Source organism: Ranitomeya variabilis, chromosome 1 (genome assembly GCF_051348905.1).
Source record: "Ranitomeya variabilis isolate aRanVar5 chromosome 1, aRanVar5.hap1, whole genome shotgun sequence".
Taxonomy (NCBI): domain Eukaryota; kingdom Metazoa; phylum Chordata; class Amphibia; order Anura; family Dendrobatidae; genus Ranitomeya; species Ranitomeya variabilis.
The window spans coordinates 1110333165-1110355370 of record NC_135232.1 but is presented as its reverse complement, the minus strand read 5'-3'; the positions used below and the strand labels follow the sequence as shown (position 1 = coordinate 1110355370).

General features: G+C 40.8%; 1 protein-coding gene across 1 annotated transcript in view; it reads right to left on the bottom strand.

Annotated features, from left to right (window-relative positions):
• Positions 1-346: 346 nt before the first annotated feature.
• The window catches only part of SH3BP2 (SH3 domain binding protein 2), a 37381-nt gene continuing 15521 nt past the window's right edge, over positions 347-22206 (bottom strand). The window contains exons 3-14 of the mRNA XM_077280174.1: positions 18281-18383; positions 17097-17214; positions 15148-15218; positions 13899-13981; positions 13686-13745; positions 10470-11214; positions 9951-10071; positions 9328-9383; positions 8477-8555; positions 5119-5178; positions 1672-3449; positions 347-963 (exon numbers count right to left, since the gene is read on the bottom strand). Coding sequence (XP_077136289.1) covers positions 3309-3449; positions 5119-5178; positions 8477-8555; positions 9328-9383; positions 9951-10071; positions 10470-11214; positions 13686-13745; positions 13899-13981; positions 15148-15218; positions 17097-17214; positions 18281-18383 — 1637 coding nt within the window. The 3' untranslated portion in view covers positions 347-963; positions 1672-3308. The remainder of the gene's footprint in view (positions 964-1671; positions 3450-5118; positions 5179-8476; positions 8556-9327; positions 9384-9950; positions 10072-10469; positions 11215-13685; positions 13746-13898; positions 13982-15147; positions 15219-17096; positions 17215-18280; positions 18384-22206) is intronic.

Below are 22206 nucleotides of genomic sequence, written 5' to 3'. Positions count from 1 at the left end.
GTGTAGGTAAGTACTTATGAACTGAGCTTGGTTCTGATACTGTTTATATATAATAAATGTACTTCTATTTTTGTACTGTGATGAGTTCTGGTATTGTATTTATGTACTATGATAAGTTATAGTGATGTAAAATTATGTACTATGTTTGGTTTTGTTTATGCAAGCAACAATGCTAACTACTGAATCACCGTATGGTCCATGTACTGAACTCAGTATTCACCTCACCTATTAGTTTACCTCTCAGGTAGCAGAAACGGTATATACATATGAAAACAAAGAAAATGGTTTAATATAGCTAGGTTATTTGGACTACCTTTAAAAACAAAGAAAACACAGCACCAATTAGTGAGTTTAGTATTATTTTAAGTTAAAAATGAGACAGCCTTATAATTTACACAAAAACATACACAAACACAGGTCATCTTTCTGTAGTGTACAATATACCTTCATAATACAATGTAACAATTAGTTTCCTTCATCTGAAAATATTCCTGTGCCACATAAGAAAAAACTTTCTGGAGTTGCAACAAAACTTAACAATCGATTTCTTTTACCTCTATGTTGCAAAACTTTTAATGTTCTTTTCAAATCATTCATTGCCTGTCACACACGGGTACATCAAACATCTAAGGTACTGTGGACTAGGCAGTCTTCTACATGCTCTATAATGGACACCATGCTTGAAATATTGTCACCTTTTCAGGTGTCAATGCAAAACCCCTCATTTTTAGGAACTGATACATTACACTTTTGCAGCCATTTTTTTTAAATTACTCCAATGTCTCTAAAATAAAAAAAAAATAAGCAATATAGTCTTAGTAAATCAAAAGGAAATATCCTATCATTTTGTGCATGCGACTCCTATGCCGACCCATGACTGCAGATCAAAGGACACTGTTTAAACCACATTGTTTGGAGTCTGCGGCCATATCAACACACAGGGCCAGATTTTATTTTTTGCCCCTTAAGGTACCGTCACACTAGGCGATATCGCCAGCGATCCGTGACGTTGCAGCGACCTGGATGGCGATATCGCTGTATTTGACACGCAGCAGCGATCTGGATCCCGCTGTGAAATTGCTGGTCGCTGCTAGAAGGTCTGCACATTATTTGGTCGCTAGGTCGCCGTGTATCGCCGTGTTTGACAGCAAAAGCAAGGATACCAGCGATATTTTACACTGGTAACCAGGGTAAACATCGGGTTACTAAGCGCAGGGCCGCGCTTAGTAACCCGATGTTTACCCTGGTTACCAGCGTAAAAGTTAAAAAAACAAACAGTACATACTCACCTGCGCGTCCCCCAGCCTCTGCTTCCTGACACTGACTGAGCGCCGGCCCTAAACTGAAAGTGAAAGCACAGCGGTGACGTCACCGCTCTGCTGTTAGGGCCGGAGCTCAGTCAGCGTCAGGATGCAGAGGCTGGGGGACGCGCAGGTGAGCATGTACTGTTTGTTTTTTTAACTTTTACGCTGGTAACCAGGGTAAACATCGGGTTACTAAGCGCGGCCCTGCGCTTAGCAACCCGATGTTTACCCTGGTTACCCGGGGACCTCGGCATCGCTGGTCGCTGGAGAGCGGTCTGTGTGACAGCTCTCCAGCGACCACACAGCGACGCTGCAGCGATCGGCATTGCTGTCGCTATCGCTGCAGCGTCGCTTAGTGTGACGGTACCTTTATGTTTTCTTGTGTCAAGTTATTCAAAATGGTGCACGTGGTTCATGAACTTGGCGCAAAATAAAAAATATTTTTTTTTATTTTTGTGTTTAACCATTTTTTTTCCCAACTTTTTTTTTAGCACCGTAAGTCAAAAATTCTGTAAAAAGTTGCAAAGATGAGTCAAATTAAAACTTCTCCAGAAGCCTTATCCCAGGCGGGGACACTGAACTGAAATGCAGCGAGAAAAAAAAATGCAAAGTTTGATAAAAGTCTAAAACATCTGGATAAGCAACGCTGGCAGGGAAATATAAAAAAAAACTTAAAGGGGTTGTCTGGGACTTTAACATTGATGGCCTATCCTTAAGGTGATGGGTGGGTGTGCAATACCCGACACCTCCAGTGACCAGCTGTTACCAGTGTCGGCCGGAACTGCTCAGTTACAGAACTGCACAGCTAAGTCAACCGAATAGTGGCTGCGACCGGGTACTGCCCATCTGCCCATCCACCCCCTGTGGATTTAAGTAGGGGACGGATGTGCAGTACCTGGCAGCGGCCACTATACTGTAGACGGAGCTGTGCAGCTCCATAATTGAGAACTTCCGGCTGCTGCCGACATTGGGAACAGTTGATCAGGTGTCAGGTGTTGGATGGGCCATCAATGTAAAAGACAGGACAACCACTGTAAAAAAAAAAGAAATACAACTTAAAAAGTGGTAGAAAACATATAGCAAATAAAGCACAAATACTAAAGCCACTGAAAAAGGAGAAAATTACTCCAGAAAAATGGAAAAACAGTAATGATGGATCTGGGCCATAGACGTGTTTTTAAACCAAAACTATTGCCAAACTTTAGTGTAGATACATAAAAACAATTTAAAAAATGCTTGCAAAAGTTAGCACATCTGTAGACCTTGAAATACTTTAAAAATATTTGTACTTTTGATTCCAGAAATATGCTCACAATTTTCAAAACTGAATGGAATGGAAGCAAAATGTTGGAACAAACTATTCCAAATGTTCTCAACGAAGCCTGTTTTGTCCATAAAACATCCTCACAAGCAAAATGAATGACTTGATAGAATAAAGGAAAGAAATATTCCACATGGTTGGTTGGACTCTATATGTAAAAACCTTTACATTTATCGCTTCTACATATCTTCGGAGAGGATATGATCTCTCCTCCAGATTCCTTCTCCACTGATTCTTCCATTATATGTACCTCTGTCTTTCATTCCCCATGGAAAGGAAGTAACACAGCAAGGAAGTAGTCACGGCAGGAGTCAGCTATTTTTAGGATGAATCAAAGTTCTTAGAAACATGAGTTCACAGTTGTATCATAAACCACGTGTGTTCCTCTCCTCTGCTACACACTTGTCTCTACCATTTGTCTTGGTGAACCCCAACGAGTGTCCATATCTCTAGATTTCACTGAGATGCCTCTACCTGGTGTATTTGTAAACTCCAACGCATGTCCATATCTATAGATTTTACTGAGGTACCTCTACACGGGGTCTTTTTAAACCCCATCGCAAGTCCATATCTATAGGTTTTACTGAAGTGCCTCTACCTGGGGTCTTGGTAAACCCCATCGCAAGTCCATATCTTTAGAATTTAATTTGCATCCAGGATAAAACCAAGTGTTCACAATCTTGTCACCTGGGGTTATTTGAGCATCCATAGGCATATTTGAGAACTAGTGTGTCATGAGTGGGCAATGGTTTGCCATAGTAGTGTTCAACCAATGTCGCAAGGTCTGGAAATAACATCTCTGGATCAAGGTAAACATTGCAGTCCTGTAAAGACAGAGAAAATGTATATCAGAATAAGGCATTGTTCACACAACCTCATTCTTGGTTTGAGTGCTGCCGGACCAATGTTGTTTAATGGAACAGTGCAACATGAGTGTTTTTTTCACTGGCTGAAAAAATCACAGCGTGCATGAGTTTCCTCAATACATAGGATGAGACTCACCCATTCAAGTCTATGGGTGAGCAAAAAAACAGATGCCACACGGAGCCACCATTTAGAATCTGATTTTTATGGATACATTGCAATTCTGTAACATAGGAAACTGTAAATGGTCCTGTAAATTATGACCAGTGTCAAGTGAGAAAAGAATTGTCCCACTTTTTTGGATGAAACTTGTTTTTTTTACATGATAGTGTGAAACTACCCTTTATTAATACGTAAAAGAACAAAGGTCTGCCGCTGATGTAAGCCTAATAGGATACATATCAGCAAAAACAATAGTGGGTCTAAAAGCAGAAAAAGAAAAAAAAATCATGTGGGTTAAGTAAAAAAAAAGAAAAAACACACACTCAAAAAAAGTGTTTTTCCCTTCACAAAATACTATATTATGGTAAAAATTAAAAAAACATAAGTCATGTCGCCATATCCGTAACGACTTGATCAATAAAATGATCATATCATTTATGACACATGAATGCAGTGGGACTTTTTTTTCTAAAATAGCGTTTTTATTGTGTAAACATGAAAAATATATGACATTGTAACTGTCGGGTCAAGGCATTTATACAATCAGATGAATGTCTTAAAAATAGAATTTCAAAATAGTCGCGGAACAGCTCTTTTTTTCCTCACCCATGCAAAAATACCTAATAAAAGTTGCTGAGTACATTCCAGACACTTCAAAATTAAGAAAAATTCAACTGGTCATAGTATAAAACATAACATAAAAAAAAAAAGTTATGGCTCTTGGAAAGCGTCAGTGAAAAAACAATAAGAAAATGAGGTACAAAAGGCATCCGATGGGAAGGATTCATAGATACCTGAGTGTGATATACAGTATAATGCCACGGTTTCATCATTCACTGTGGCCTAGGGACGCTCTGTCAGCTCAGCCACCCTATAGGATCTGGAGTGTGCTCGACTATCAGTATTGTGAGTGGCAGTCCAGTCGTCCAACCATCGGCTGGGGTGTGCTGCGCTGTCACTATTTTGATTGACATCCCTGCTGCTCAATCTGGCCTAGCCTGCGGACTTTCCTCCAGGTGTCTCCCATTATTGATTATTCGATAGCTATTTAACTGACTATCTATACGCAGACTATTGTCAGTTGTAGCTTTGCTCAGTGATGTATGTGCTGTGCTCTGTGTCTGATTTCCTGATCTTGTTGCCGGACCTTGGATTTGTCTTGACTATTGATGTGGATTATCCCTTTTGCTGTTGACACTCTCTGACCTCAGGTACATTACCCCGAACTTGGCCTCCGTTTCTCTTATCCCTTTATCTTGACTAACCCTTCTGGCATTTAACCCCGGACTGTGACTTGACCACTTCTTTGCCTTTCCCCTCTGTACTACGAGCCCTCTTGGTATCTGAGCTCAGACCTCCTGACTACACTGTCTCACAGCTTGTCCATGACCTGTGACTCAGCATCATATATAAAACATTTTGTACAGAAATACATTGAAGAAATGTAAAGGAAAACAAAAAACAAACCTTTTCAAAAATTCGGTAGTTTCTTAATTTGGATTCCAATTTATCCCATACAACCAGGACCTTAAGAAAAAATATTTTATTAGTTATTAGGTAACATTACATGCAGTCATATAAACTGATCACAAACAAATACATCCTGTGGCTTACAAAACTCATCTTCTTTTTCTTAAATAAAGGGGGTTGAATGATTGGGATATGTGGAAGCGCTGAAGTGGACCCAACAAAAAGCCTGGTCTATCAATGGCACAAAGTCTGTGCTGAGATTGTTCACAGAGGATGTACAGTGGGGAAAAAAAGTATTTAGTCAGCCACCAATTGTGCAAGTTCTCTCACTTAAAAAGATGAGAGAGGTCTGTAATTGACATCATAGGTAGGCCACATCTATGAGAGTCAAAATAAATCCAGAAAATCACCTTGTCTGATTTGGCAAGATTTATTTTGCAAATTATGGTGGAAAATAAGTATTTGGTCACCAAAAAACATGCAAGATTTCTGGCTCTCATAGACCTGCAACTTCTTCTTTAAGAGGCTCCTCTGTCCTCCACTCATTACCTGTAGTAATGGCACCTGTTTGAACTTGCTATCAGTATAAAAGACACCTGTCCACAACCTCAAACAGTCACACTCCAAACTCCACTATGGTGAAGACCGAGAGCTGTTGAAGGACACCAGAAACAAAATTGTAGCCCTGCACCAGGCTGGGAAGACTGAATCTACAATAGGCAAGCAGCTTGGTGTGATAAAATCAACTGTGGGAGCAATAATAAGAAAGTGGAAGACATGCAAGACCACTGATAATCTCCCTCGATCTGGGGCTCCACGCAAGATCTCACCTAGTGGGGTCAAAGTGATCACAAGAACGGTGAGCAAAAATCCTAGAACCACGCGGGGGGACCTAGTGAATGACCTGCATAGAGCTGGGACCACCGTAACAAAGGCTACCATCAGTAACACACTACACCGCCAGGGACTCAGATCCTGCAGTGCCAGACGTGTACCCCTGCTTAAGCCAGTACATGTCCGTGCCCGTCTGAAGTTTGCTAGAGAACATGTGGATTATCCAGAAGAGTATTGTAGAATGTCATATGGTCTGATGAAACCAATGTAGAACTGTTTGGTAGAATCAAAACTCGTCGTGTTTGGAGGAGACAGAATGCTGAGTTGCACCCAAAGAACACCATACCTACTGTGAAGCATGGGGGTGGCAATATCATGCTTTGGGGCTGTTTTTCTGCAAAGGGACCGGGACGACTGATCCGTGTACATGAAAGAATGAATGGGGCCATGTATCATGAGATTTGTATGAAACGTGGATGGGTCTTTCAGCATGATAATGATCCCAAGCACACCACCAGGGCAATGAAGTAGTGGCTTTGTAAGAAGCATATGAAGGTCCTGGAGTGGCCTAGCCAGTCTCCCGATCTCAACTCCATAGAAAACCTTTTGAGGGAGTTGAAAGTCTGTGTTGCCCAGCGACAGGCCCAAAACATCAGTGCTCTAGAGGAGATCTGCATGGAGGAATGGGCCAACATATCACCAACAGTGTGTGCAAAACTTGTGAAGACTTACAGAAAACGTTTGACCTCTGTCATTGCCAAAAAAGGATATATAACACAATATTAAGATTCACTTTTCTTAATGACCAAATACTTATTTTCCACCATAATTTTCAAAACAAATCTTGCCAAATCAGACAAGGTGATTTTCTGGATTTGTTTTCTCATTTTGACTCTCATAGTTGTGGTCTACCTATGATGTCACTTACAGGCCTCTCTCAGCTTTTTAAGTGGAAAGAACTTGCACAATTGGTGGCTGACTAAATACTTTTTTCCCCACTGTATCTTTAATATGACAAACTATGTTATTTGTGAATTATTTTATACTTATAGACCCTAGTGCATAGTGATTGTCTCCAAAAAAGGTTGTTTTCCTACGGACACCATTTTCTAAGCCTCGGCCCGCTAGAAGATTCTCTTCCCGTGAGCTGAGTTTCTACATGAGCATTTGTTATCTTTTCTTATGTTACCTGCATATTTGTACATAAATAAGAGCTGGAGGTATAAAAATACAGTATTGAATATATAAAGGGAGATTTATATTTTTGGAAAGTGGCGAAATACTAACTAAAATTTAGCAACTTGGACCACATTTTTTTATAACTTACTAAGCATGTTAGACTTTTTATTTTTCCTACATACACCATCCCAAACACAAATAATGGTTACACTAATTTTCTCAACAATTTTAATAAATATCAAGGTAGGCCAAAAAAAAGGAGGATGGAACAGGTCTCACTCAATTTTTTTCATCCATTTTGTTAAGCAAATTCACCCCATCGTGTCCATATAGACCAGGGGTCCCCAACCTGTAGCTTGGGAGCCACATGTGGCTCGGGGTCCCATGAATTGTGGCTCGCGGCTGTCTGCCAGCTTGGTGCATTAGCTCCACATTTAGTAAACTGGAATGAAGAGCACATCTCAAAATGGTGAACTTTGTGAGTAGCCCTGCAGAGAAGAGCAGACCTGGGTACACATCTACTGGTCTTGGGGGTTTAGAGATAATTTAAGTATGGTACAGACAGGATGATACTACCGGTCAGAGGAGGTGCTTGAAGCTGGATGTGACTGTTGGGAGTGCGTGATGGGAGAATGCTGAATGAGGGTGTGGTGGGAACCCCTGGATCTTGGTATACTGCTTCGGGGTGATTTGTGTGGAAAAGCTTTGGTTATCATTATACACTTAATGGGGGCTTTGGTTGCCACTACTGTGAGGGGGGACAGGAGTTGGATGTGGCTCGCGACCCTCTTGCAGAGCTGAATGTGGCTCTCAAGGTCGGAGAGGTTGGGGACCACTGATATAGACTATAGGATATCTTAACAAACCCTCCCTGCACTACCCATCATATACTGAAAAAAATGAAAGTTGTACTAACCCAAAAATATAGGGAAAAATTTAGAGAACATTCAAGAAAATTGCACGGAATGTCTGGCATTATTATTATTATTATTATTATTAATAACACTTTCACATCTAGAGGTAAAACATATCTTTGGAGCCCTAATTTATATCTGTTATCTAACGGAGCATACCATGATTTTTTTAATTTATTTATTTATCAATTAATACAGAAAAAAGATACCATATATAAAAATAAAAAATTACTTGCGCCACTGAGTAATATACATAGAGCGCACAGCCTCCAGCAGACCGCTCGGCCGCCAGCTCCACATGAACAATCTATAATTTCTCCAAACTAATTTTGTTAACCATCAGGAAACAGGAAATTGCTGTGACAATAACATGCAAAAAACTGAAAGCTAAACTAAACGGCCTGTTCTGTATTCAGCTCCAGGGTTACCTTTCCGGCCTTTGCTGAGTTTCTGATGCAGAAGAGTCCGTTCAGGGGGCTTCCTCTGGCATCCGTAGCTTTGAACATCCTGAAATAACAATACTTTCATTTATCTCCAGCTTAACAGGACGAGGCTATCATTTCATGTGCTTGCTGTGCAGAAATATTTTCCCTCCAGGAGTCGACTTTGCTTTGCTGATATACATTAGTATATTTCGGATATGGTCAAGAACTTTCAAGAACTGTCAACATATCTATGTGATCAATGCTTTGTACATATTTAATGCACAGGAGAACAAAGCGTAACAGTCCAGACCAGACTTTCCAATCCAGATGTATCCTCTGCTTCATCTCCGACCCATCAAGACTTTTATTCTGCACATCTTCTACTTTTATTTCAACCCCCCATTATTTCAATTTACATATTAATTAAATTACATGTATTTAATCCAGGGCTCTTCTCCTTTTTCCTACTGGAACCTCTCTAGCCAAAACTTGGAGGTTGACGTTCACCGATAATTGGTGGACAAATATATAATCGAAAACTAAAAGTTTCCTCCTTGTAGAAGTCCTTCAAAAAGGACTGAAGACCCAAGAACAAGACCAAAGTGGTTCCTCTCACTGATGACCATTCACTCCTCTACGCCATTCATATAGGAAGAAGACGACTTTCCTTCCCTTCTCTTGTGGAAACTGATTGCGGCTTCTACCTTGCCTTGTTGGGCAACGTGGTCACTGTTGACCGCAAGAACTTACAAAGGGTTGGTCTCAACCTTCTACATTCAGCCTAGGCTGAGGACACTCCACGGACCTTAATGTACATGGCAATATTATAGACCCAGCAAATATAATAAAATTACCTTTCAACGTCGAAAGAATCGCAGGTGTTAATAAAAACACTAGCGGGAAGAGGAACCTGGAAACAGGAAAGAAAGAGTTGAGTCATAAATTTTGCCCAAAATATAAAATACACTTTATTTCTAACTTTATCTGTTCTAGCACAAAAAAGCCACAAGTTCCACTAAGATTTAAAAAAAAAAAAAACTTCAGGCGTATATAAATCACTGGAGTCCATTGGCACAAATACTTAGCAAAAAAAGTAGCAATTGATGAATTGGCCTAAAACATCTGGAAACTCCAAACTCTGCCCACAATGGTGAACATTTAAGAAAACGACAACAGGTGAACTCATAAAACAGACTACAAGAAGGGAGCAAATTTAAAGAAAAATTTGGTGCAAATTTAAAAAACGGGTCAAAATCAATCAAAAACTAGATGAACAAAGGAGTAAATGCAATAATGAATCAGGCCCAAAAAAGTAACAAAAATACAACAACAAATCATGAATCGGGGCCAGTATTTTTCACAGCTAAGTGTTTGCTACAATTGCACGGTAATGGTCATGAGATAAAGACCCAGGATTCCAGACTGAGACGTTGTTGTACTCCAGTTTTCTAAACTAAGCACATTTTAACTTTATTACCTTTTCATAGTCATCATCACTATCGCTTTTGTCATCCTTAAATTTCGAATTTGGTTTTGGTGGGCGGACTGGCAACTCCATTGTGATGTCTCTGAAACTCTGTCCATCCGGCGGCGATCTCCTAGAGCAAGCCATAAATATACTACTGTGAACTGAAGATAAGACATCTACTGATCTACACCAAGCGGGAAACGATGACCTATTCTTAGGAAATTTTCCTTCCTTCTGAAGGAGGCCTATTTTTCACACCTTGCAGGAATAATGTGTATGTACAGTATGTAAAAAAAACAAAACACCACAATGTTCACACTATGTAGAAATTATATCAGGGTGGAGTTGGATATAACTAGAAAACCAGAAGCATCTCCCACACCCTGGAGGAACTGATCCTTCCATCACATGGTCAGTTGGATGGCTGACATCCAATGCTACATGTCCTCGAGTGGTAAGTTAGAGAAGTTGCTATCGATTTTCAAGTGAAAATTGATAAAAAATTACCACACAATGATGTTTACTTACAATTTTGGTGAGTATCCAGGTCCATCACACCTTGTTAGTAACCTCGGAAGGGTAGGAGGTTTCACTAAGGGTGGCTTCGAAACTAGGGGTTTTGATACGATGGGTGAAGACTCCTCAGATGATTTTAAAGAATCACTCAATGCCCTAGGTTTTAAAGGAACCGGTGGTCCATAACTGTTCGGTGTGGTTGGTTTAGCGGCTAGCATAGTTGGCTTGGTTGGCACTACCGGACTCACGGCATGGTTAGACTTGTTAGTTGGTTTTGAAAGCACGGGAGGAGGAGCTGGGGTCAACCTGCTGCTGAGTTCATCCTTAAATTTTAAGTCCTTCCCCACCATATATGAAGGCATGGTCCCAAACGCTGTTTCCTTTGGTTGGCTGCTTTTGTTGTCTTTCATTGATTGGGACAATGGTTCCACCCGATGAACTGGCGGTTGTGGCAGTAAAATAGGTGGTTTCCTGCTAGCGGGGCATGGGAAGGGTGGATTATCTTCCTTTTCAGCTTTGTCAGTGGATCTAGTTATTAAATCCGAAGCCCTATAGACAGGTGGGAACCCCGGTACCGGAGGTTTCGCCCCGACCTCTTGTCCATTGTAACCATCACTACTTTTCCTTGGATAAGAGCGTAAAGGAGGAGAAGGGGGTTTCGCTATTCCCGAAGCTCTAGTTGTTGATTGCCAGTTTGAAAACGCTTCACTCTTCGGTGGCACTGGAACTGGTGGTGGCGGGTAGCTTGGTGCACTGACTATTCGAGAAAAAACAAGCAATTAACTCACTTATTCTATAAATCCACCTGACCGATTGGCTGAGAACCGCACAGAAAAATCAACTGCTTTGTTATTGTGAATTACTACGGTTTTGTGATGTGGATTTTGACACCACGCGCTGCGCCTGTTCAAGTCATGCTGCCATCATTTCACAAGGCATTATGCTGTAAAACGGTGCGTTTTTTCTTAGCGGTTCCTGGCCTGGTGGCACACTACTTTGACTCATCTTCATTGCGTTTGGGCACCATTTATTGAAGAGGATTTCCGGCTTTGGAAAACCCCTATCCACAAGCTGCAGTTTTTTTTTTGTTTTTTTTATATATGCTGTATTCACCCTTGTCTGGTTCAGTACTGATTCCCGATATCTGTTATTGGCTGCAGCACTGAAGCCACATCGACAGCGCTGCAGCCAATCAGTGAGCTCAGGGGCTCGTGCCGTCAACTTGGGCACAGGTTGTGAGCTCACTGACATGATATCAGAACTGCACACAATGAAAGATGCCGGGATTAGCAGTGGAGATACAGCACTGGACCTGGGGAGGGTGAGTGTTGTTTTTTTTGTTTTTTAAACAAATTGCAGCCATGGGACAAGGGCTTTACAAAACTAAACAAAAATAAAACATCAAAGTTCTCTAAGATGTGCCCAATATTTAGATGGAAGACTATGTGCTGAATTATTCCAGAGCCACATCTGAATGAAGCTTACTCCGTTCCATGTGTACGGGTCTGCCAGAGGAACCCAAGTACAGTACTCCGCTATTTCCTGAAGTCTCAAAAACAATAAATGGAACGAAGGACCATGTGCCCCATTCCCATTGTCAACATCTATTGTGGGCTAAGAGTTCTGTAAATTATAGATAGGTGGTAACTTTAAATTATGGGAATTATTGGAACACCTCTGTAATATATCTTTACAATATACGCTAAATCTATATCGCTGTTGTGATAAAAAGCCCAAAAACTCCTGCATAGAAATATTTAGCTGCTTCTATCCATCACTAGGGGGAGCTTAAAGGGAATCAATCACAAGGATTTTGCTATGTATTTTGAGAGCAGAATGATGTAGGGGCAGAGACTCTTATTCCAGCAATGTATTACTTACTAGGCTGTGTGCTGCTGTTTCAATAAAATCAATGTTTTATCAGCAGAATATTATCAGTAGAGGACTATCTGTCTTGTGTCATGTAGTCCTATTGCTCGTGTAGCCCCAACACTACTACTGATTGGCAGCTTCCTGTGTACACTGTGCATAGGCAGAAAGTTGCCAAACACTGCTGTGGGTGGGGTTATGCACAGAAAGTTGCTAAACATTGGTGTGGGCGGGGTTATACACAGAAATCTGCCAATCACTGGTGTGGGTGGGGTTATACACAGGAAGCTGCCAATCACTGGTGTGGGTGGGGTTATACACAGGAAGCTGCCAATCACTGGTGTGGGAGGGGCTATACACAGAAAGCTGCCAATCACTGGTGTGGGAGGGGTTATGCACAGGAAGCTGCCAATCACTGGTGTGGGAGGGGTTATGCACAGGAAGCTGCCAATCACTGGTGTGGGAGGGGATATACACAGTAAGCTGCCAATCACTGGTGTGGGTGGGGTTATACACAGGAAGCTGCCAATCACTGGTGTGGGTGGGGTTATACACAGAAAGCTGCCAATCACTGGTGTGGGAGGGGTTATACACAGAAAGCTGCCAATCACTGGTGTGGGAGGGGTTATGCACAGGAAGCTGCCAATCACTGGTGTGGGAGGGGATATACACAGTAAGCTGCCAATCACTGGTGTGGGTGGGGTTATACACAGGAAGCTGCCAATCACTGGTGTGGGTGGGGTTATACACAGAAAGCTGCCAATCACTGGTGTGGGAGGGGCTATACACAGAAAGCTGCCAATCACTGGTGTGGGAGGGGATATACACAGAAAGCTGCCAATCACTGGTGTGGGAGGGGCTATACACAGAAAGCTGCCAATCACTGGTGTGGGTGGGGTTATACACAGGAAGCTGCCAATCACTGGTGTGGGAGGAGTTATACACAGGAAGCTGCCAATCACTGGTGTGGGAGGGGTTATACACAGGAAGCTGCCAATCACTGGTGTGGGAGGGGTTATACACAGGAAGCTGCCAATCACCCGTGTGGGAGGGGTTATACACAGGAAGCTGCCAATCACTGGTGTGGGAGGGGTTATACACAGGAAGCTGCCAATCACCCGTGTGGGAGGGGTTATACACAGGAAGCTGCCAATCACTGGTGTGGGAGGAGTTATACACAGGAAGCTGCCAATCACTGGTGTGGGAGGGGTTATACACAGGAAGCTGCCAATCACTGGTGTGGGAGGGGTTATACACAGAAAGCTGCCAATTATTTTTTCTATTCCTGGAGAATCTCTTCGATCAAAGGTAGGTGTTGATTTTACGCCTCCACTAAACAGCTTCCAGCTAATAACTTACCGTCCATTATATCTGGTTGCTCGTAGTCTTCTTCATCATCATCTTCATCCTGGTAGCTTTCTGTAAATGGACAGAGACAGGGAATTTCATACATACTGTATATGTAGGTATTTCAGAGCAGAAGAAATCAGAACTTCTGCTGGAAAAAACCTTAGTGCTCTTTATACAGACGACCTATAATATGAAACGTATAAAGTTCAGATGAAATATTACCGTCTGCGGGATTGTGCGTGTATTTTATATCCACGGGACGCTCAATGGATCCATAGGAACTGTCTGTTTCCGAACCGCTATCACTGGGCAGGAAACAAATACAAAAATCAGTAATGTTACCTTATTTACCATAAACATTAGTGGTGAGCACATGTGCTGGGATAAGGTGTTATCTGAGCATGCTCGTGTGCTGACCGAGTGACTTCTGTATGCTCGAATAATATGTCCGAGTCCCCGCGGCTGTTCGACAGCCGGAACACATGCAGGAATTACCTAACAAAACAGACAATCTCTGCATGTATTGAGGCTGTCGAACAGCCGCGGGGACTCGGCCATATTATTCGAGCATACAGAAGTCACTCGGTCAGCACATGAGCATGCTAAGAAAACACCTTATCCCAGCACATGCGCTCATCACTAGTAAACATCCATCACTAAAATATTCCAGAAATGTCACCGTGCCCCGTTATATTACATATTCTATCTTCTTTACAATCCATTATTTTTGCAAAAATGTTAAATACAAATAATCGGAAATATCTGCAGTATGGCTATGAAAAATGAAGGTAAAGTGAATGCAATTGATAAAACCTCAGCAAGACCGGGCGGTTTTTTATTTTTTGCTCCCTTGTTTTTTTTTTTCTTTCAAGAGCCATCGTTTCTTTTTTCCATCGACAGCAATATGAGATCTTGTTTTATTTTTTTAATGACAGCATTTATTTTACCATATAATGTACTGGAAAATAGTGAAACCATTTTTTAAGCTCCCTAATTAGCATATCTGATTAAACTTAAGTTTCTTCAGATTAGGCCACGTTCACATGATCAGTATTTGGTCAGTATTTTACATCAGTATTTGTAAGCCAAAACCAAGAGTGGGTGATAAATGCAGAAGTGGTGCATATGTTTCTATTATACTTTTCCTCCGATTGTTCTTCTCCTGATTTTGGCTTACAAATACTGATGTAAAATACTGACCAAATACTGACCGTGTCCTTAGAAAAAGAGATTACAACATTTTTACAACATTTTTTTTTTATAGGGGCTATATCCTCAAATAGGCTTTGTACTAAGGTTATACTGTCAGGATCCCTTTAAAAAAATATTAACTGTTAAAGTTATGGAAATGTTCATAAGACCTCTGAGAACTTTGGATAGATACTGTATCTACTCCTTTTTCTGTACAGTATTAATTAGAGAAACCATTATCTAACTGAGACGAAGAGGTGGAAAGGTGAAGTAGTAATACCTTAGGTCTGTGATCGTCTCCTTCTTTTCATGGTAACGGTCAATTTCTTTCCTCAGGGACATCATCCATTTCTAAAAGAGAAATTTGGATCCAATAGATCTGAGTATAAACCGTTCTCTACAGCATTTTCCATAAGTCATATTAAAGAGGATGTCCATTCTAGCGGTACAAATCTACAGTTGCTTTCTGTGTCAGACATGCCATGATTCTTGGGTGCCGTCACGTGACCACAAATGAGCGATTTGCATACATGCGGTCACATGCCGACTAGAAGTGCACAGCCTCACTCAATACATGCGAACTGAGAGAAGACAGAAACGTCTAGTTGGAATGTGGCTGGAAGGATGCAAATCGCACACTTGTGGTTACATGACCGCCCGCTCTTGGCGCCAGGACCTGAGAATCCTGACAGCGTGCTCTGTGCGCGCTGTGAAGATTCACAAGTCTTCAGTTACATAAAGTAACTTCAGACTTGAGCCCCAAGATTGAACAACCCCTTTATCATGAGCTCTTTGGGTATACCTGTACTATATGTAGTGTATATGGCTATATAGTAACTATATAATTCAGTTCCCTTCACTCGTGGTATATGACGGCTACACAGACGGCATCTGTGTCTAAAAACCGCAACCAAGGCTGAGCTCTGGCTGTTAACCATTTAGATGCTGCTATTAGTCACTGACAATAGCCCCTTACAATGCGATCGCAGAGTATCAATGGATTACAAAGGCAGATGTGGGCCGGCTAAACATCCCCATCCTTGCCACCAGGGCTGTGGAGTCGGAGTCATGGAGTCGGAGCGCATTTTGGTGGAGTCGGAGTCGGTGTCATGGAAATTGAGGAGCAGGAGGTTTGGCTAACCGACTCCACAGCCTTGGCTGCCACCTAGGTTCTTCTACGAAGCTCAGAAACCAGGTATTACAGTATACCGTGTATGTACAGTATTTTATTACAGTATATATTGTACAACTGCAGGTTGTGTGGATAATGGGAGGTTCAAGTCCCCTAAGGGGACTAAAAAAATAGAGTAAATAAAAAAGGGGTTTACAAAAATATTACAAAAATATAAAAAAAATATAAAAGTCTAAAAATTGAAATCACCCACTTTCCCTTCCATTAAAAATGAATAAATTAAGAATACAAAAAATAAACATATGTGGTATCACCGCGTCGGTAAATTTCCTGTATATCAAAAAAAAAACTAAATGCCAATGCATTTTTTCAGTCCCCACGCCTCCCAAAAAATAAAGTATCAAAGCGTCATATGGACTTTTAGATATAGAATAAAAATGTCAGCTTGTCATGCAAAAAACCCCAAACCTTCACAAAGCTCCATCTTTGGAAAAATAAATACGGTACATTACGGGTCTCGGAAAATAGCGACAATCACTTTTTTTTTACAATCTTCAAAGGTTTATTTCCCCACTTAAATAAAAAAACTGTGCAAGTTTAGCATCTTATCATTGTACTGAACTGGAGAATAACGCTGACAGGACATTGTTAACATACAATGAACGCTGTAAAAACAAAACCTCCAAAACAATGGCAGAATTGTATTTTTCTTTCACCATTTCATCACACTTAGATTTTTTTCCCTGATTTTCTGAACATTTTATGTTAAGATTGATGGTGTTATTTAAAATTACAATTTTAAAAAAGATAAGCCCTCTTACGGGTTCACTGACATAAAAATAAACAACGTCATAGCTCTCGGAAGAAGAGGAGGAAAAACAAAAATTCATATAGATAAAGTCAGGAGACAATGTTGGTTTGGATGTCCTCTAGTTTGCCAAACAAGGAGGTAGCCCTATAATGTCTGGACACCTACTGCGTCTTTAAGAGATCTCCAACTCAGAACATCTGATGCAAAAATTTAGACAAAGGTGAATGTAAACTTTTAATTTCTTGTGAGAAAATATTGGTGCTGGCTGCACGTCTATGCCCCGTACCTTCCGCTCCTCCTCAGACGCTGCAGAAAAGTACCACGTGCGATGCTTCTTGCTGATATGGGCCATCTTGAAGGGAAACACATTATTAGATGTTGTTTCTTCTGCTGCCCGCATTACCCTGTTGAAGACATAAAGTTAAGAGCCCTTGTTAGACCTCACAACCCATGCTCAGCCATGATGTTCAAGTGAACGAATATAACAAGAAATGATAAATCAATGAAAACACTAAAAATCTCCCTAAAAAGCCTAAAAGTATCCATGAAAAGCATAAAAGTCTCCATGAAAAGCCTAAAAGTCACCATGAAAAGCCTAAAAGTCTCCCTGAAAAGCCTAAAAGTCTCCATGAAAAGCCTAAAAGTCTCCCTGAAAAGCCTAAAAATCTCCATGAAAAGGCAAAAAGTCTTCCTGAAAAGCCTAAAAGTCACCATGAAAAGCCTAAAAGTCTCCCTGAAAAGCCTAAAAGTCTCCATGAAAAGCCTAAAAGTCTCCCTGAAAAGCCTAAAAATCTCCATGAAAAGCTTAAAAGGCTCCATGAAAACAAACTACAAAAAACCCTTGACTAGTCGTATCCTTCCATCTCCTTCCTATCTTGTTGTCCGTAGAGTTGTAAAAAGAGCAGAGTAATAGACATCTACGGGATGTGACTACATTGGGTTTGTTTGTAGTCTGTTCCTATGGAGACACATAGAGCTGCATACAAAGAAACAATACAGTAAAAAGCAATGACAACATCATCTGGACATCAGCGGAAAAATAAAAAAACCTTCATACAGCTCCATGCTTGGAGAAATAAATATATTAAGGGTCTTGGAAACTGTGACACAAACCACAGTATTATTATTTTTTTTTATAAACCTATGATTTTTGACTGTCATCATTTTTATAGCTAAAACAGGACAATAAATCATTAAAAGTGATATTCCCAGAATGTAGTCATCCTCTACTAGGTAACTTATCCCCTGGGTTCTGCAGAGCATCGTCTTGATTGCAGTGGAGGCGAGCATGATCAACTTCTGCTCCATTCATTATACAGGCTCCTTCGGGCAAGTTTCTGAATCCAGATCCTCGTTTTCGAGATCTCTGGGGTTCCCGGTTATCGGACCGCCAGTGACCAGTCAGTTATCCCCTATTCATAACTTTTGATTCTGGTTATAACCCCTTAATAGAACATTATAACTACTAACCTGTTGTATCCATTCAGTGAAAAAGCTCCCTGGGAGGTGGCCGAGGTGCTCGTCTTGAAGTAGTACACGCATCCTTTATGTATGATGACATATCTGAGGGGCCCTTAATAAGATAAGAAGGAAACTGAGTTGGTAACAGTCAAAAGGACAAAGGAATCAATCATAACAACAAAGGGATTTTGTTCCAGAAACAGCACCTCTCTTGTCAATGGCTGTGTCAGGCATTACAAGCTCAGACAAGTGTATGGAAAACGAGGCCGCACCCACTGACCGGGAGTATGTATAACTTATACATACCCTCCGGTCTCAGCTCAGAAACCACGAATCCTCACAGCGCATAGTGCATACAATGGGGGGTTTCAAAAGTCTGCAGTCACACAGGGTGACTGCAGACTTAACGGCTTTGACCGGACAACCCCTTTAAGCTTGATGGTACACTTAAGTCCATTGCATGCAACCTATAGCCTAAAATGCTGATCAAGAAGAAGGCAAAACCCCATGAGGCAGACATTAATAGCTCCACATTAAGGGAAAAAATATTTTCCGACTCCACATATGGCAATCAGCCTAGTTCCCTGGATCAACGTCCCATCACCGTATCTAGTGCCCACAACCTGTAATATTATATTTTTTAGGTAAGTTGTCCAGGCCCTAATGTAATTTTAGTAGTGAATCAACCATTACAACATCATGTGGAAAAGAGTTCCATAGTTTCACTGTTCTTACAGTAAAGAATCCAAAAGATCACTGCTCTTAAAGTAAAGAATCCATAGTCTCACTGCTCTTACAGTAAAGAATCCATAGTCTCACTGCTCTTACAGTAAAAAATCCATAGTCTCACTGCTCTTACAGTAAATAATCCATAGTCTCACTGCTCATACAGTAAAGAATCCATAGTCTCACTGCTCCTAGAGTAAAAAATCCATAGTCTCACTGCTCTTACAGTAAATAATTTATAGTCTCACTGCTCATACAGTAAAGAATCCATAGTGTCACTGCTCCTGGAGTAAAGAATCCAGTCTCACTGCTCTCACAGTAAATAATCTATAGTCTCACTGCTCCTGCAGTAAAGAATCCATAGTCTCACTGCTCTTACAGTAAAGAATCCGTAGTCTCACTGCTCTTACAGTAAAGAATCCATAGTCTCACTGCTCTTACAGTGAAGAATCCATAGTCTCACTGCTCTTACAGTAAAGAAGTCATAGTCTCACTGCTCTTACAGTAAAGAATCCATAGCCTCACTGATCTTACGGTAAATAATCCAGTGTCATTGCTCTTACAGTAAATAATCCATAGTCTCACTGTTCTTACAGTAAATAATCCATAGTCTCACTGCTCTTGCAGTAAAGAATCCATATTCTCACTGCTTTTACAGTAAAGAATCAATAGTCTCACTGCTCTTACAGTAAAGAATCCATAGTCTCACTGCTCTTACAGTAAAGAATCCATAGTTTCACTGCTCTTACAGTAAAGAATCCATAGTCTCACTGCTCTTACAGTAAAGAATCCATAGTCTCACTGCTCTTACAGTAAAGAATCCATAGTCTCACTGCTCTTACAGTAAAGAATCCATAGTTTCACTGCTCTTCCAATAAATAATCCATATTCTCACTGCTCTTACATTAAAAAATCTGCATCAATGATTGTGATTAAACCTTCTTCTAGATGTAGTGGATTCCCCTTGTAGTCAAAATGAAAGATTTAAATATTTTTCCAATAGCTCAGGTGCTCATAAACCATGTTACTTAATAAATAAAAAATGCTAGGAATCTGCAGGTCAAACACCTCCGCTGCTTGTTTGTAGCTTGTGGCCAATACCAGACGGGGAACTTCCACCCTGAAAGTGGCTTATCAGATTACCGCAGAGAATGTTCTTCTGCAAAGTGTCGCTACCATCGCTGCTCAGACATCCTTACCCAACTGCATCCTAGAATTCTAGCTAAAAGCAGCCACATTACTGATTTTTATCAGGGTTTATGGAAATGTTTTATACTAACAGTTGCATAATATGATGTCAGCTGAACTCCTTCTGCCCTCTGCCATACAGTCTGAAGATCAGAAGCCATGCTCCCAATATATCATAATTCTTGTTGCCTGCGGACACCACTAGAGGGAGCTTCAGAGCTCACTGTATACTGTTTGATGACTTCTATGTATACCAGTAGTCTCCCTCTAGTGGTGGATAAACGCTGCCAGAATTTCATTATTTATTACTATATTTAAGCAGGGGGTTTGGAGCTTTTATCAGAAAAAATAAATCTGACTGCTATAAAGATACATAAAGAGATTGATCAGCACAAAATGATGGCTCCATAAATAATTTAAGGTTAAAAGTTGGAAAATCACTGTAAATCCTACCTGTACTTGTTATACTATCTCATTTAATTTATTTGTGTACATTTAGATGTGAATAGAGCCATTAAAATCGAAATAGGTGACAAAATAAAATAAATAAACAAATAAATAAACAGAATTAAAAACTTATTCACATTTTCATACGAGATGGATATTGTCGGAAAGAGCTTTTAAAAACAAGCACTTTAGCAATTTACTGCTTATTAAAATTTGCAGCCGTTCTTGAGATATTAACGCTTCTATTTTAAACTCGTTGCCCAGGAAACCGACCACTCAATAGAAACGAGCTTGTAAGCACTGTACAAGTTCTGCCGTCTAAAAGTGGTGGTCGGTCTCCAAAACAACAAGCCGTAAGCAAAAGAAAACTCTTAATATCTCAAGAACGGTTGCAAATTTTAATAAGCAGTAAATTGCAAATTTGCTTGTAATTACACGCTCTATCCGACAATATCCACCTGAGAAGATGAGAATAATCTGATTATTTGGTGTCAACATTCACAAGTTATCGGTGCAGTGTGAATATTATTGGGGCCGGCATACATACATACAACAAATCAGATAACTGTAGATGCTAGATGAGCCGATGCAGGAACTGTAGTCGCCTGTCTGCTGTAAATGTCAGCACATGATGACCACATAGACGTGTGGTTTATTTCGTGAATGTCACAAAACGTCCTTACTGGCAAGTCCTAAACCACCCGCTTGCTAAGTGCATGTTTCATTTTAACTAAAATTAAGAAAACCTTCAAAACGAAGAATGGTAAAATGAAACAAATTATAACAGCAAATACCAGCAAGAAATAGAAAGAGAAAATTTTGGCAAAATTTTCTCCTGTTATGTCGTAAATCTATAGAAGCCTAAGACACCACTGATTTCCAGGATGGGACGGCTTTGTGGCACGACCGATGTCTTTTGCACAGGGCATTGCGGTCTAAGAACATTATCACTTATCCACTGTGTAGGTGTTTTTAGATCTGTGCTGGTCCCACTGCTAGGACCCCCATCAATCACCAGAGTGGGTTACTTGTGGCAACACAGGTCTCCCCTTCCGGCGATTACCGATCTAACAGTTGGCACCTTTAATAAGGGATTTTTTTTTTTAGCCCAGAATATCCCTTTAACCCCTTCACCCACGGGCGATTTTCCATTTTTCGTTTTCGTTTTTTCCTCCCCTTCTTCCAAGAGCCATAACTTTTATATTTTCCCAGCCATATAGCCGGATGAGGGCTTGTTTGTTTTCGCAGTTGTACTTTTGAATGACACCATTTATTCTGCCACTTAATGTACTGGAAAATAGGAAAAAAAATTCCAAGTGCAGAGAAATTGCAAGAAAAAGTGCAATTTCACATTTTTAACTAGTTAGATGCCGCTGTCAATCTCTGACAGCGGCATTTAACTCGCGCATTGCTAATCCCACCCATCGGTGACCCCGTCACATGATCGTGGGTCATCAATAGGTCGGCATGACAACCAGAAGTCTGAAGCGGACCACTATGGTTGTCATAGCCAGATTGCTATGAGCGCCGCCCCGTGATCGGCGCTCATAGCAAGTGAGCATTTCTGCTACATA